At 39.6% G+C, this 16,782-nt stretch overlaps 1 protein-coding gene across 1 annotated transcript; it reads right to left on the bottom strand.

Moving 5' to 3' along the window:
* Positions 1-802: 802 nt before the first annotated feature.
* Positions 803-2,531, bottom strand: LOC141611830 (zinc-finger homeodomain protein 9-like). The gene has a single exon (XM_074430467.1). It carries the CDS (start codon positions 2,149-2,151, stop codon positions 1,054-1,056), a length of 1,098 nt encoding a protein of 365 aa, XP_074286568.1. The 5' UTR covers positions 2,152-2,531; the 3' UTR covers positions 803-1,053.
* Positions 2,532-16,782: the final 14,251 nt, after the last annotated feature.

Below are 16,782 nucleotides of genomic sequence, written 5' to 3'. Positions count from 1 at the left end.
ACATACCGCATATATACATATTTTTCCTCAAAATTTTATAAGTCAATACTCATTTGACATTGTGTATTTTAAGGGAGAAATATTGTCTTGACCCAACGGTCAACCCGTTACGGGTCGGATTTTGACCCACTATTTATGGGTCAGAACAGGTTCGGATTGAAAAAATCGGGTTATTTACGAGTTGGTTTCGGACCAGGTCGGTTTTGAGAGGTCTATCATGATATAGCAACTCATAGGGCAACACTAATTTCAATAGGTCTTGGTATAGACGGGTGGGGCGAAAAAACGGGTAAAGACCTCTAATAAAATGGATAGAGGGGACAAGGTGGGGCACCCCCATGTGTTTCCCACTTTATGACAAATGGGTATTTTGTGAGGGGAAATGGTATCCGTCTATACGTATAGACGGATAGTGTCCGTCTATAATGAGAATTTGTGCACTAATTTAGTGGGTATTGGGAAAGGAAACAATACGGTTGGATCTTGGATGTGTGTAACAAAAAGCTATAATTAGAATTATGGGGAAATACAATCCACCTAAGTTCTGTATTTGTTTAATACCGCTTTCTGCTTCCTTCTCTCGGACACGCTTATATGTCTAAGATAAGATAGCCGATTTGATCCTTGTAATAAATTTAGAAGAGTATACTAATTTAATTTATTTAAACAGTACAGAACTATCGATAAAGGGAATAATTAATTGAAGTAGCATAATTAGGGTTTGCATTTGGTGAAACATGGCACAACAACCACATAAAGAGACGTCAACTTTATTAAATAGCTAAATTATGCATCTACTATATAATAATCAATTAAGTACTTGGATTAGCAAGTCATTTGAAGAGAATCAAGTACCAAGTACAAACCTAAACATAGGAAAAGCTAAGATTCACTTCTTCCCTCTTAATTAAACTCATCAATAAAACAAGAAGAAATCTAGTTGAAACAAGAAATTAAACCAACTATTACAAAGGAGTTGATGATGATCTACCTTCTAAATTAAACCCACTATTACAAGGGAGATTAATTTAATTTATTGGGGGTAATTTTAATTTAAGAAGAAGATGAGGAAGCATTAGTAGGAGCAGCTGCACTGTGATGACTCCTCCCGTTATTAAACTGTTGTTGATGATGATCACTAATACAATTGCTGTTGTTGATGCTGCTGCTGTGGCTATTTCCGACTCCGATTCCGATCCCATTTTCATTAACATTCTCATAATCCTCTTTAATGGGATTAACATTATCATTAATACCTTGATTACTAGCAGTAATGACGTAATTAGACGCAGATCTCCTTCCAAAAGTGTTCTTATTGTTATGCATCCACACCTTAAACACCTCTCTTTGAACACCAATATCATTACAAAATCCCTTGACTAACTCATCAGTACTCTTTTGCATTTTCCATCCTAATTTCTCAGCAAACTCCTGCATCCTCTCCTTCTGATCTGGGCTAAACTTGGTCCTAAACCGCTTTCGGCTTGAAAGATGCGGAGATACGCTGCTGAACATCTGCTGCTGCTGCTGCTGTTGCTGTTGTTGCTGCTGACAAACCCCGTTGCTGTCAGCAGCAGCAGCCGCAGCCGCGGCCGCAGATGCGCTGTTAATCTTAGCGTTGTCACTCAACGCGAGGAGCATCTGAGGAGCGGATGTCGGATAGTAAGCAGATGAGATCGGGGGAGGAGACTGGTCATCATCAGACCCAGGACTTGTAGCCCCGAGTAGAGTGGGAAGCGGTTGCGGAGGATGGTGACGATGCTGTGGGTGGTACTCGATCAACCGCGTGGTAGCTGTCGCCGCCGCCGCCGCTGCTGCTGCTGCTGAAGTGGGTGACAACTTCTCCCGGCGGTGGAAGTTGCGGTGACAGCCACAAGCAGCACACTTGAGCGAGGTGGGGTCAATAGCAGTAGCTGTCCTCGCAGGCATGAACTCACCGCAGCCATCAAGCGCGTGTCCCCCGCTACTCGCAGCGTGGTTCTTCAAGCATTCCTTGTAGACCACGTCACCACCACAACCCACAACCACATGAGGGTACTTGGGTCTCTTCAACACACCGTTTCTCTCCATTTCTGGAACACTTAGAATTAAAGCAGCTGTTGTTCCTGGTGTTGGGGTAGTAGTACCGTTTGTTGTTGCTATCACATCCATAATCTTACTTTAATTTTATTATCTCAAGATTAATGTTTGTTTTGTGTTGGGGTTATAAAGAGAAAAGAGAGTAATTTTTTTGTAAAAGGGTAATAATAATAATATTAGGTGGCATATGATAATCAAAGAGAGATATATTGATGGAATGGAGTGTATAGGAGTAGTAGTATGAGTAGAGATGATGATAAAAATCCAGGGATTACGGCCATGTGGTACTCTGTCTTAACCACATGTCTGTGTTTAACTCTGGTTTTATAATCTTGGGTCTACACTTTCAATCACAAAAGATGTTCTTTTCCTTAACTTGGGTTAAGACTTACACTTATTACACATACTTTTGTCTCCTCCATTTAATGTCTAGGCTTCAGTACTACACTACATGGAGTAGTTGCGGGTACACTAACTACTCTTTTAACACCCCCCCCCTCCCCCTCTTTTATTTTTTACCTACGTACTTGGTGCATTCTGATCAACGGCTTTCATTGGGTTTCAATAGGATTTGAGATCTGATTCGGGTCATTCAGACTCAACTGCAAAAAAAAAAAAAAAAAAAAAAAAAGGCAAACTTCAATATTATGTTTTTTATATACAACTTCTTTGAACTTAATACCTTTTAAAATAAATTTTCGAAATTACGCCCTTATAAAGAACTTTTGATCAGATTTTATTAACAAATCAAAACTCGGGTCATAATTAAAAAAAAATTGACGAAAATACACAAAGTTATAACCTACAACTTACCATAATTTACTATAAACGAAATTTATCTAGTAATGTTTACTCGGATAATCAAATTAACCTTAATCCACTGACTTGAACGCTACTTTTGATCATTCTGGTTAAGTGTTTCTCATATGTAAGTTTTAATTTTGTAAATCGTCTATTTTGTTTATTTATTATAATTTCTTAAGTTTAACTTAACTGTTTTCTTAAACCTTTATTTTGTGAATTAGGGTTTTTGATTTGTGAATTGTTGTTTATTTGTTATCGTCTAAATTTGATGCTTCAGAATACCGAATCAGAACCGGACCCAAATTATGTTTAAGGTTGAGCATCGGTCTAAGGCCAGACCAAACCAGACAAAACCTGACTGGACCGAAAATCGGAAAACTTATTTTGGGGGACCGAATACCGGATCTAGAAATGTCGGTCTTGGACCAGACCGAACCCGTATTTTTCGGTCTGGTCTGATATTCGACCAGAATGGACCAAATTTTATATTTTTCTTTTTTAAGTATATGATATTTAATTTTTTCTTTTAGTAAATCAAATGAACTAGTAGATAAAGTATCATTAGCCTAAACAATCACGAATATCAAGTTTATAATATCATTTTGAAGATAAAATACTTATTACTTAATGAAAGTTTAGAAGATTAATACAAAATACATAAATTTTGGTCCATTAGGCCCAGACCGAAACTACCGGTCTTGAACTGGCCCGGCCCGAAAATCAACTTCAAAAAATGAGGATTGTGGATTTGACCTAATTGAATCTGGTCCAAGTTCAGTCCAAATAAATGTTGTGGTCCGGTCCATTTTTCTGGTCTGGACCTATACTTGCTCTGCCTAATTATGTTTCTTTTATATACGGTTCACATTATTTCTCATAATTTGAGCCTAAAACTGTTGCGTTGATTATTATTGAATATTTACCTCATCCAAACCTAACCTTTCTCCTTTGAGTTATAAGAATGGACACTAATTTTACAAGTTCATTTATGGTCTTTCTTAACCATTTCGAATGTTCATGTATCTATAACAAATACCATTAATTAATTTCTTTAAACATTTTCAGTTTTTGAAATTTTCTCAAAATTAAATCATTAATCCTAATTAAATAGTTAAACTCTCCCTCCAAAATTGTTAATTCTTTTTTTTTTTTTAAGATTTACCCAACAAAATCTTCTATCTTTTTGAATCAAACTATCCATTTGTAAGAACCCATATGTTCATAGTCTATACTTAAACTCAAACCTAATTATCTCCCACCTCCCGACAATTATGTAGATATCACCGAACTTTACTTTTTTCCAGTGCAACCATGTCTCAACTCATATTAAATGCAAATGTTCAGTGAATGTACTAGTCAACCACGACCTTTTATCGTTCAAGTTTGTTCAAAAGGCAACAATATACTTGTTTAGTTCACTCCCATTAAATAAAACACCCTTATTACCATACTAAAACTTCCTGAATTTTTGTACACCTTCAAGCATGTCAACTTCACCTTGTACGCCCTCGGCTCATCTTTCGCCTCCACACCACCATCTTTATTCTCATTGAGCTTCATATAAGTCCCATTATGCATATATATATATTTTATCCCGCGACAAGTCTCGTGAAACCATTAATTTCTTTATCCCTCCAGCAACTACATTGTTCTTACATGCACACTTTGGAATGGTGTACAACGTTTAGTTTTTAGTCCCGGAAGTTACTACCATATCTTCTTTGACTACTTTCCATAAACCTCTTCAAATGTATATTTTTAGCATATGCATCATCGAGTTTACCAACTTATATCAATTTCTTTTTCAAACTCGAGATGAACATGACATCTGTTAACTCACACTGATACCCAGTTAGGGTACGTATTTCAATCCACATCATTCTTTCTCATATTTGGAACTATATTATGGTCAAATAAGTAGTACCACACCTTCCACCAATATAATTATGAAAGGAAATTTTGTATGGAGAAGCGTAAAATGATACACCAGAGTATAAGACCCAAGATTCCATGGAATATTCGAAAATCACCACCAAAAGATCATCGTCATCCTCCACAGCTATTGCAGCATTACCGTGTAATACCCGCCCTTTTAGAGACCCGTTGACCAGCGTTGACTGACCTTGGGAGCGGTATAGTCCTTAGAAGTGCGTGCCAGTTTACCTTGGGCTGTGAGATAAGCGAGGTACTCGATATAGTAGAGGCTACTCGATCGAGTAGCTTGGGTACTCGATCGAGTAGGGTGGCACTCGATCGAGTATGTGTGACACTCGATCGAGTATCGGGTTTTCAGCGAGGGTTTTTAATCGCGTTTTGTTAAATCCGCAAATCATTTCCGCCTCATTCCTTCAATCCTTTAGTCGCCTCTTTCCCTTCCATTCACCATAAAACCTCCATGGAAGCCTTTGAAGGTCCTTGTACCTTAGGAGAGCATAGCTTGAGTCGGGTAGCGGTCTTTTGCCGGGTTTCTCTTTATAGGTATGTCGTCATCATCATCCGTATCCTTGTCTTTGCAGTTAGGGTTTGCTTGGTAGTAATAGATGATTGTGTTATGATGATAGGCCTTGCTTGATTGCTGGATATGTCATATGTTGGCATGGATTGGTTGCAGTTGCTTAAAGGTAGGTTCGCCTACTCAGTTTCTGTAGATGGTCTAGTGTGTCGGTTGTTGTGGTTGTGTTGTGGTTGTTGTATATTGTCGTATTCGTATTGTGACGGTTGATGTTTGTGATTGTTTGTCTCTGGTTATCGAGATGCGTTCTCGGCTGAGTGGAGTCACTTGCGGGAGTGGCTTCACGCCCTAGTTTCGCCCTTCGTGGAACCCGCCACGGAAGGGGATGTGCACATTAATGGGACAGAGTTATCGCTCGGTATGATGAGCGAGGCTTAGGTGGGAACGGCTGCGGTCCCCCACTGGCAGGGCTGGTCCAGTGGACAGTCGGTGACGGAGATTGATTGGAGTGGGTGTGATTGTCTGTGTGACTGATTGTGTTGTGTTGTATTGCTAGATGTCGTTGGTTTTGCCATGTCATATCTCAGTACTGACCTTGTGTGGTTGTCTTGTTGTTTTATGTGTCTGCCGTGATCCCTTATGGTGAGCAGTCTATCTTAGCAGGTGTTGATATCGTTGATAGCTGGAGTTCGAGCAGGGATGAGTCTTCACGAGATTTGATAGTTATAGCGAGTAGTCTTTGAGTTGTAACTTTTATAATGTTTGTTGGTTTTAAATCACTTGTAATATAACATAATAGTTCTTTTATCGACATTTGATTATTACTGTCCTCGGGCAACCGAGATGGTAATGCCCTTATATGCTAAGGAAGGCCTAGTTAAGGCTCCTCTGGATATGGGGGTGTTACAAAGTGATATCAGAGCGACGATTTTGGAACCTGTAACAAATGAACTTAATGAACGTAGTGAGTCTAATAAAATGAACCTGGTGTATGTATAATGGGAGCCCCAGCTGATGCTAGATTTTGGGTGAGTAGGCGCCCTCATTTCAAAATCTTGGCCCCATGGTACTTAAGCCAGTCACAGGGTATGAGAATGTGGAGTCCGTGTGTATATATATGAAGTATATGTTAGTTGTGTCGGAGTATTTGTGGTTGAGTCCTTGCTAACGTAGAGATGGGTATATTAGTTGCGTTTGGATGGTGTATAGTGAGGAATTGGCATGATTAGTGAGCTTATACGATGATTATGAGAAACGTGACAAGAGTTTATTTGATGGGAATGCGTGAAAATGTGAAAGGGTATGCCGTGATATGAAGGTGATCACGTTAGTGTTTGCTTCAGATTGTTAATAATGGTAATCATATATGAGTTTATAATTCCTGCTGTAGCTATAAAGATGATAGTTAAAGAAGTGTTGAGTTATACTATGAGAAATAGCATATAGTAATGCGTATATGCCTTGTTTATTAGTTGAAACTTCCCGCTGCGTGACGATCGATTTGTGTAGCAAAATTATGTTTATGTTGAAATTTGAACAAAATAAGCTTTAAATTGCTATGTAGAGTATACATTATATTTTTATGACATATGAAAGAATGAATTAACGTTAATTAGATGTTTCATGTTGATGTGAACACGAGTTTGGTAGTAATGTGGTAAGATAAGTTTAAGTATGGTATGATGACGTGATTATGCTTACGAATGACTCGGTAGCAGGTAAACCGAGTTATGTAAATTTGTTGTAGCGTAATATGACATAAAACTTAATTGTTGAGACGATATGGTGTGCTTGAGTAATAATAGTAATACGTGAACGAGTATGATAACTAGTGGCAAATTCTGAACTTAGTTTGGAATCGACACGCGATATTGTTTTTGCAGGAACCATCTATTTACTTCGTATTTCTGACCCAGTACTTAACTATACTTGATCGAGTGCGAGTGCTTACTAGACCGAGTAGACCTCACTCGATTTAGTTAGGAAGCTATGACGTCGGGATGTGGAAACCTTCTGCAGATACTCGACGAAATAGCGCGTACTCGATCGAGTAGAGGGCACTCGATCGAGTACCCTAGACACTCGATCGAGTAGGTTACTGTACAGTGATTCTTACGGGTTTCTTAAAACCCTTATTTCTTCATACTCTCCTCATTGTTTCTCCTTTATTCGAACCCTAAGCTCTAAAACTCCTCAAAATCTCTCATACTCTTGTGTTGGTGGTGCTTAGTTTGGGTTAATTGCTTGTTAGTTTTTGTTCTTTTACTTTCCCTATTTAATCAAGGTATGATCTTTCCTCTATTTACATGTTTTTATTGCTTTAAATTGTTGGAATTAAGGTGGAATCTGAAAATTTTCGATCCATAGGGGGGCAAACTATTGCTTTTAATTGTTGTAATATGATTCACATGCCTTCTTTCCTTGATTGTTGGTGATTAATTGCTGTAAAATAGACTAGAAATCGCAATGAAATAAAATTTCTAGGGTTATGAAATCAAAAATTTATTTTGGTTGTTTTACATTGATTAGATGCTCGAATTGAATAATATACATTGTATATATCATGTTGAAGAATGAATTTTGATGATTTTCACCTTAAAAAGTTGCCTTAAAACTCCGTCTTAAAAGTGCCCCAAATGGAAATTCGTTTTCTATATTTGAAGTTTGGTGTTGAATATGAATGTTTAGGTAAGGGATAAACTTCAATATGATAGGAGTGATGTTAATTGATGATGAATATGTCAAAATCGTTACAGCTATAGATACCGTCTGACAAGTTTAATTGAGTTGTTTGTTTCATATATTGAAAGTTAATGGTGATATGTTTAAAATTTCTTTTCTATGAGTATGTAGGAATGTCTCACATGATGTTAAGTAATTATATGAAATAGCGTATTGAGTCAATACATAATATCTGAACTGGTTTGGTAAATGGTGTTATCATGCTAAATCATTCAACTATGGAGATCGTCTGAATTACCATAAACTGAATTTATATATCGAATTGGGAACTTGTTGGTGAATGTGTGTACCTAGCTGAGTATTCAAAGTTTAATTGTATGAATTACGTGCTTCACATGTCTATACGAGTTTGTTTAAGTTATATGCTGAAACAGATGCCGAGACCGAACGTAGGGACCCGTCAGAGTAAACGGGGAAGGGTTACACAGCCTGAGATTGGGGAAGGGAGTGGACCCATGGTACCCGCGGTACCGGAGTACCCTTCGGTAATGTTTGTAGATTTTAAACAGAGGGAGCGCTTTGTAGTTTTGCAAAAACGCAAAATGAGGCCAACGAGGTGTGTGGATACCACACTTTTGGAGGATTTGGGAATAGAGACGGATGTCCGTCACATATTTGAGACTTTGGGCTTTACGGGGTTGTATCGGCTGAGGAAACATTCCTACCCCTTTCCTTACCTTGGAGTTTATGAGCTCCTTTAGTTATGACCCAGCTGCCCAAACCGTTGAGTTTCGGTTGATGAACACGAGTTTCTTGCTTACCATGGACCTTTTTGCTTCTCACCTTGGGTTGGCCAAGCCTCCCAAGGATTCTATCACTGATATTCCTGCTGAGTGCGGTGTCTGCCGCCTAATGCCTTGTCTTACCGGGAAACCAGCTACCACCTCAAGCAACATGCTGATTAATGATGTTCAGCATGTTACATTGAGGATCTTTCTTCGTTCTCTTTCGAACCTCCTTTATGATAGACCGGATATTAGTAAACTGAACAATCATGAGGTGTTGCTTCTGATGTCTTACTTGAACCCGGAGCGGGCCAGGAAGGTGGTCTTCAATGCTCCCGCCATCGTTTGCGCTAGCCTTGCCTTGATGGCTACTGCCACTTCCCGGTACCTGAGTTGTGGCGCTATCGCCACTAGGTTAGCTGAAAAGCTAACCTCCTTTGAGGCTTCTTCGGAGTATGTGCCTCTGGCTACACCGGTGTCTACGATGGACCGTGACTACTATCTCGACCTGAAATGGTTGAGAACTTTGGCCGACGGTAGCCTAGCCTGGAGAGTGTGGGGGATGAGTTGGATGGGGATCCCGGCTCCTGAGCACCTTCCACCGACTGAGCCGTTAGAGCCGGTGGTGACAAACCACACTCCGAGGAGGAGGAGGAGGATGATGGCGTGCCCCCGCCGCCTGCGCACCTACCTCATTGATGACACGATTCTCGAGGTGATGCCCGAGCCGAAGAAGGGGGAGAACGTGGCGATAGTGGAGGAGAGGCCCAGGTTGGGGAGAGGACCCCGTCGAGTGAGAGAGAGGACCGCTGAGACTAGACCACGGCCGGTAGCACCACCACAACAGCACCCTTTTCCGTGCTACCCCTACCTTGACACCCCGGAGACGCGATCGAGTTACTTGGCAGAGAGAGTGTCATCTACTTTGACACTCAGGAATATGCACGAGATGGCGTACACTCAGGGGATTGGGACAGAGGGACCGCATCCGGTATGGTGGAGTGGAGTTGGGGACTATAGTGGGGTTTTCCACTCTTACGGGGTGGATCGGTCAGTTTGGGGGACGCCTCAGTCCTTTGCCTTCGGCGGCTTGACCCCCTGGTACGTGAGTCCTGGAGCTGGAGCGGGGGTTGATGCGGGTATTGGGTCATCTGGAGCGGGCACATCAGGAGGTGATGGTGGTGGTGATGAGGTGATGGAGGAGGAGGAGCAGCAGCAGCAGCAGCAGCAGGAGTGATACTCCTATTTCTTTATTCTTGGTTATGGTCGTTGGTGTTGGATGTTAGTAGTTATTAGTAGTTAGAACTTTTATTTTCGGATTTGTATGCTTGGCCATAAGGCCGGATTTGCTAGTTAACTTTGTTGCAGGATTTTGTGAGTCGGGAGGTCATTCCGACTCAAGTTATGTGACGAGTATGTATATATACATGTGGGTTATGACAGGTTTTCCAAGGCATTTGACCTGTAGGTACTCGACAGAGTACCCCATACTCGGTCGAGTAGCTACAGGTATGACAGAATTGATGCATTCTGATCTCAGGGCTACTCGATCGAGTAGCCAAGACACTCGATCGAGTAGCAGGGCACTCGATCGAGTACCACTACATACTCGATCGAGTAGCACTGTTACAAGAACTTTTCGAAAATTAAAATTGTTTAATTGTTATATAATTGCAAGTTTGATGTTTAACATGGTTATTAGTGAGTGGTAACATGTTCGGATTGTTTATTTCACATGTTAGAAGTCGTGCTTGGTTTCAGAGGCGTATTTGCAGCGAATAGTGGAGTTGTGATTCTTCTAATTGTATTCGTTTTACATCCGTTTTGTTTACAAGTTATGTTTCACCGAATTCTATATATACACATTCAAATGATACGCTTAACATGCTTTCTCGACGGCGGCTAGTTATTCGGATGAGTTGTGTATGTTTTCTAAATTGATGAGTATATGATTAGTGAGTAATGTCCATAATAAATAATATGGTTTTAATTTATGTTACGATGCAAGTAATAAGTAACATGTGTGGTACATTGGTGGTGAACTTCGGAGACGAAGTTCCTTTTTAAAGGGGAAGAGTAATGTCGCAAAATAAAAAGGCTGATTTTGAAATTATGTTGTTGTTCGTTTATAATGCTTTGTTGTTTATTTACAAAATTTTCTGTTGCTTCGGTCACATTGCTTGTATGAAGCTGTGATTAGTTACCTTGGTTTGTTGAGTAATTCATGCGTCGAAGCGAAAGTTGATAGTATGTTTTAAAAGACGGTCATAAAGAGATGGTTGTGGTACCATGTGTCGTAATAGAATCGCGTTGTTGAGTAACATGGTAGTATAGTCATGCGGCATGTTGATGTGAGATGTGTTTCGTGTTGATGGTTGTTACTAGTAAGTGGAGTAATCCCATAATATGATGGGTGATCGTTGTTGGTGTTGGTTTGCAGTGCGAGGTTGGTGTTTTATATGATAGCTGACAAGAGTCAATATATATATATGTATGTAGAGCGTTAGACAGTGATGATGATGACATGGGGAATGACATTTCCGGGGAGTAGTGACCTGTGTCGAAAGAGGAGTGATGTTGTTATGTTCCCGTGTCGAGTGCGTTGAGATAGGTGAGTTGAACTTCGGGGACGAAGTTCTTTTAAGGGGGAAGACTGTAATACCCGCCCTTTTAGAGACCCTTTGACCAGCGTTGACTGACCTTGAGAGCGGTATAATCCTTAGAAGTGCGTGCCAGTTTACCTTGGGCTGTGAGATAAGCGAGGTACTCGATAGAGTAGAGGCTACTTGATCGAGTAGCTTGGGTACTCGATCGAGTAGGGTGGCACTCGATCGAGTATGTGTGACACTCGATCGAGTATCGGGTTTTCAGCGAGGGTTTTTAATCGCGTTTTGTTAAATCCGCAAATCATTTCCGCCTCATTCATTCAATCCATTAGTCGCCTCTTTCCCTTGCCTTCACCATAAAACCTCCATGGAAGCCTTTGAAGGTCCTTGTGCCTTAGAAGTGCCTTAGGAGAGCATAGCTTGAGTCGGGTAGCGGTCTTTTGCCGGGTTTCTCTTTATAGGTATATCGTCATCATCATCCGTATCCTTGTCTTTGCAGTTAGGGTTTGCTTGGTAGTAATAGATGATTGTGTTATGATGATAGGGCTTGCTTGATTGCTGGATATGTCATATGTTAGCATGGATTGGTTGCAGTTGCTTAAAGGTAGGTTCGCCTACTCAGTTTCTGTAGATGGTCTAGTGTGTCGGTTGTTGTGGTTGTTGTATATTGTCGTATTCGTATTGTGATGGTTGATGTTTGTGATTGTTTGTCTCTGGTTCTCGAGATGCGTTCTCGGCTGAGTGGAGTCACTTGCGGGAGTGGCTTCACGCCCTAGTTTCGCCCTTCGTGGAACCCGCCACGGAAGGGGATGTGCACATTAATGGGACAGGGTTATCGCTCGGTATGATGAGCGGGGCATAGGTGGGAACGGCTGCGGTCCCCCACTGGCAGGGCTGGTCCAGTGGACAGTCGGTGACGGAGATTGATTGGAGTGGGTGTGATTGTGTGTGTGACTGATTGTGTTGTGTTGTATTGCTAGATGTCGTTGGTTTTGCCATGTCATATCTCAGTACTGACCTTGTGTGGTTGTCTTGTTGTTTTATGTGTCTGCCGTGATCCCTTATGGTGAGCAGTCTGTCTTAGCAGGTGTTGATATCGTTGATAGCTGGAGTTCGGGCAGGGATGAGTCTTCACGAGATTTGATAGTTATAGCGAGTAGTCTTTGAGTTGTAACTTTTATAATGTTTGTTGGTTTTAAATCACTTGTAATATAACATAATAGTTCTTTTATCGACTTTTGATTATTACTGTCGTCGGGCAACCGAGATGGTAATGCCCTTATATGCTAAGGAAGGCCTAGTTAAGGCTTCTCTGGATATGGGGGTGTTACATACCGTCCTCATGAATACACGGTGTCCATTTTTCTTCAGATTTGGACAAATCCAACACTTAGCAGCTTCTTTAATTGTATTTTTTAATCTCCCACAAAAATTATCTCTATAGTATTAATTTGCTACTCTCATCAATTAGTCCTCTTCCAATAATTCCGAACATCTCACCTATTTCATTCTTATCAATGTGGTTGTTAAGTATTAAATCACAAAAATTCTCAAATTTAAGCTTATCTTGTCCTTACGTGTAACACCCCCTTCTTACCCGGCCAAGGTAATCGGGAGAAGTTACCTTCTCGATTTCCCGAGTTAGTGAAATCGGAGTGGTTCGTCGGTTTTGTTACTCGTCGTCAAAAGTTACCTAGACCAAAACAATATTTATAACTTCACAAACTACTCTACTATTAGTAAAGAGGTAAGTAAAGGTCGGATCCCAAGGGACGGGTATTGATGTAGGATTTTCAATTGCAAATGGTTGCGTCTAAGGGTGTCACAATTTGGGTTGAGGTAGGAGATCAACTAAGCTAAATAACAATGTAAATAAACAAGCAAGATGATTAAAATGAGATGTAAACAATTGATTAAAAGCACTAGGGTGTCATGGGTTCATAGGGGATTCATGGGATTTGATCATACAAACATGTTTTCTACTAGATGCAAGCAATTATTGTCGTAATGGGATCGAGTTAGTGTATATCTTACAATCCCTAGGAAGGTTAGATTGTACAACACCTACAAGTCGACTTAATCCTCCCTATCTAACTATATGAATGGTCTAATGAGACTCGAGTTGGTTTATGTCTTACAAGTCTCATTGAAAAGATAAGTGATGGGTAAAAAATGCAAGGATTCATAGGCTCGCATTTCATCAAACATAACATGTGCATAAGTTGAAATCACAACAAGCAAACAAATTAATTATGAAAGCATATTAGATTAAGCATGAATCAATCCCCATGTTGGTTTCCCCTAATTCCCCATTAACCCTAGTTAAGATGATTACTCACTCATTATCAAGTTTAACATGCTAACAAGGTTGTCAATCATACTAGCAAGACAAAACATGGTGAATAAATGAAGATGATTAACAATAATTAAAAAGATATTAAGAGAATTATACCTAAAGATGATTCCAAATAACAAAGCAAAGAATAATAGAAGTACTTGACGATTGATGGAAGGTTGTCAATCCTTCAAATAAACCCCAAATAATCTTCAATTATCCAAAATAAATGATGAACAATAGAGAAATTAAGGAAAGATTAAGAAATGAGCTTTGTATTAATGCTAAATTAAAAGTTGATTACAAGATTAAGATGAGATTAAGATTGCATAAGAAGAATATGATAATCCAATTAGTACAATGGGGTATTTATACTAAGGATTAGGTACATAAATTAGGGTTACTAAGGGCTTAAATGACGATTAAGACCCTTAAGAAAAATTGAGGAAGTGCTCCTCTGGAAGGAGATGCGCATATCCGTTTTCGTAGTCTTCAAGAAATACGCTCGTCCCGAGCGGCTTGGCTGAGGGACGGCTTGCACTGAAGAGGAATCTTAGCGGATTGGGGAAGGCGACGCTCGGATCATCAGGCACCAAGACGAGCGTCTTGGCCATAGGACGCTCGGATTGTGGGAAGGCAGGACGCTCGTCCTGAGCACCGCGACGCTTGGATTGCTGGGCAGTCACTTCTTCTTCTTTTATTTCTTCAACAATCCTCAAGGATCTTGTTGGAGATGCAATGATCTTTTTATCATTGCCCAATTTACTTCATTATCTACATAGGCCTTATAGCATTGTCTTCCCTTTGATGCTTGGTCATTAGATTCAATCAATTTAGCTCCATTTTGCCATGAAAATGCAAGGTTCTTACTCCTTTCCTACCAAGGGATCAAAACCTCAAAGAATATGCAAAACGAAAGACTAAAGATATGAGACACTCTGTCGGGCAGTGACTGCTTATAGAGTTCTGGAAATTCATAAAGCCTGGTCGTGGCAAGAGCTACTATAGTATTCTTATAAGTCAATTCTTTTGACTAGAGACCATTCGCCCAAGTTGGCACAAGTTTCTGATTGGCTTTGATTTATACTCTACGACATCAGAATCAAGTCAAATGAGTGTATTTTGGGTCATGATGATCTGTGGCTAAACGAAGGGAATAGTGCGATAGGAATTGTCCACCCCCTTGTCAGGGTTGTTGAAAATCTCAGGGCCACTCGAGGAGAATTGAACTGAAAATGCGTGGCCGCGCTCGGAAGGTATCTACCGTAGATAATTCCGGTCAGACAGTTACTCTCCAGATCTAGGAAACCACTCAAGATATGATCAAATGCAAGTACGACCTGCAAGACACCTTGCATTAAGTGGGAGATTGTAATAGGACAAGAGAATTTGTGACACACACTTGTCTCGGATAAGTGGGAGATTGTTGGAGTATGTGTCCTCAACAATAGTGCGTTTAAATCTCAAATTAAGAATACGTAAGGGATGATTCATTATATAGTCAACTGATCAACATTAATCGGTAATGATTAGCTAACTAGAGTTTAACATTACTGTCGTTTGACGGTGGTGATCAGTTGATCCCTTAAGGTCACGCCTATAGGACAATTCCCTTAATAGAAAAGTTGATTAATTGTATATCGATACAAGTTAATCAATTCCTTAAATTTGAAAAATTCATTTTGTGTGAGAGAATATTTATATCTTATTGTAATTTGATTAAATAAGATTTATTTTAGTAATTAAAAGATTTTATTACTAAAATTTGTTATTGTTTGTGAAACAATTAAATTAAGAATGATTGATTAATTATAATTGCAAAATGCTGTGAATTATAATTATATGACCCATTTTATTTATGTGATCAAGAATTACTAGACAATTTGTTATATGTAATTTAATTAATGTATATAATGATATTTATTTGATAAATATGCATTACATTAATTATAACATGTTACATGCTACATGTGACATGTTGTGTGACAAATGACAAATTGACAAAATAAAATGGATCACCTTATTATGTAGTGCACCGGTTTTAAGGGGATTATAGGGCTTATTATGTTTGTTAATTTTTGAATGGCAAAACATAATCATCACCCGAATTGCCCTAGCCTTACATGCCTATTGTTTAGATAAGAGAAAAAGAAAAAGAGGAAGCCATGCATTGGCTTATGGCCTTCATCCCACCCGGCCTCTCCTCTTTATTGTGAGAAATTTGTTCTCATTTTATTCATTCTTATTCTAAGGCTTACATTCTTATCCTTCTCTCTCAACTCTCTCTAAAATTGTTTTAGATCTTATAAAGTTGTTCATCCACATTCTAATATTACAACATAATATTACTAGTGTAGTAATATGAATACTATTAGAAACATTTAAGGATACTAATATATAAATCTAGTTAATTCATATATTAGTTTTAAGGGAAATAGTCTTGGATGCAATTGTTAAGGAGCATATCTACACTTGAGGTTGGAGGATCATCCATTATTGTTAAGCTCAAGAACAAATAAGGAACGACGTGTCCTTATTTGTGCCCTATTTTTGAAACTAACAACAATGTAAGAACCATTGTTTTCTTATTATATATCTAATTTAGTTATGCATGCACTAGATCTAAAGAACTCAAATTAAAATGTTAATTTGTTCACCATTAGAAAAGTCTTATAATAGGTATATGAACCTAACACCCACATCACTAGTACACTCGTGTCTCTTGTGGCCCATACCGCCATAATTAAAGCAAGACAAACCCCAACTGCTGCTACTACCACCACGGCCACGCCCGTAAGAAACTCCACCGCTAAACCCCGAACCTGAAGAGTAAGCTCCCACCTGGTTATGGCCGCCCCTCTTGTAACTAGACTGACCACCAACCTCACTCTCAGCCTTCCTCTTCTCAGAAGCTCTCTCTCGGTTCTCCTTAGTCATCTCTACCAACCTCTCAGCTCTCTCTACACGCTCATATACCTCCTTAACATCTGTAAGGACCTCTACCGGTAACTTCTCCATGATCTTGGGTGTCAACCCCTT

This window comes from Silene latifolia, chromosome 11 (assembly GCF_048544455.1).
Source record: "Silene latifolia isolate original U9 population chromosome 11, ASM4854445v1, whole genome shotgun sequence".
Taxonomy (NCBI): domain Eukaryota; kingdom Viridiplantae; phylum Streptophyta; class Magnoliopsida; order Caryophyllales; family Caryophyllaceae; genus Silene; species Silene latifolia.
This window is presented reverse-complemented; position numbering and strand designations above follow the sequence as displayed.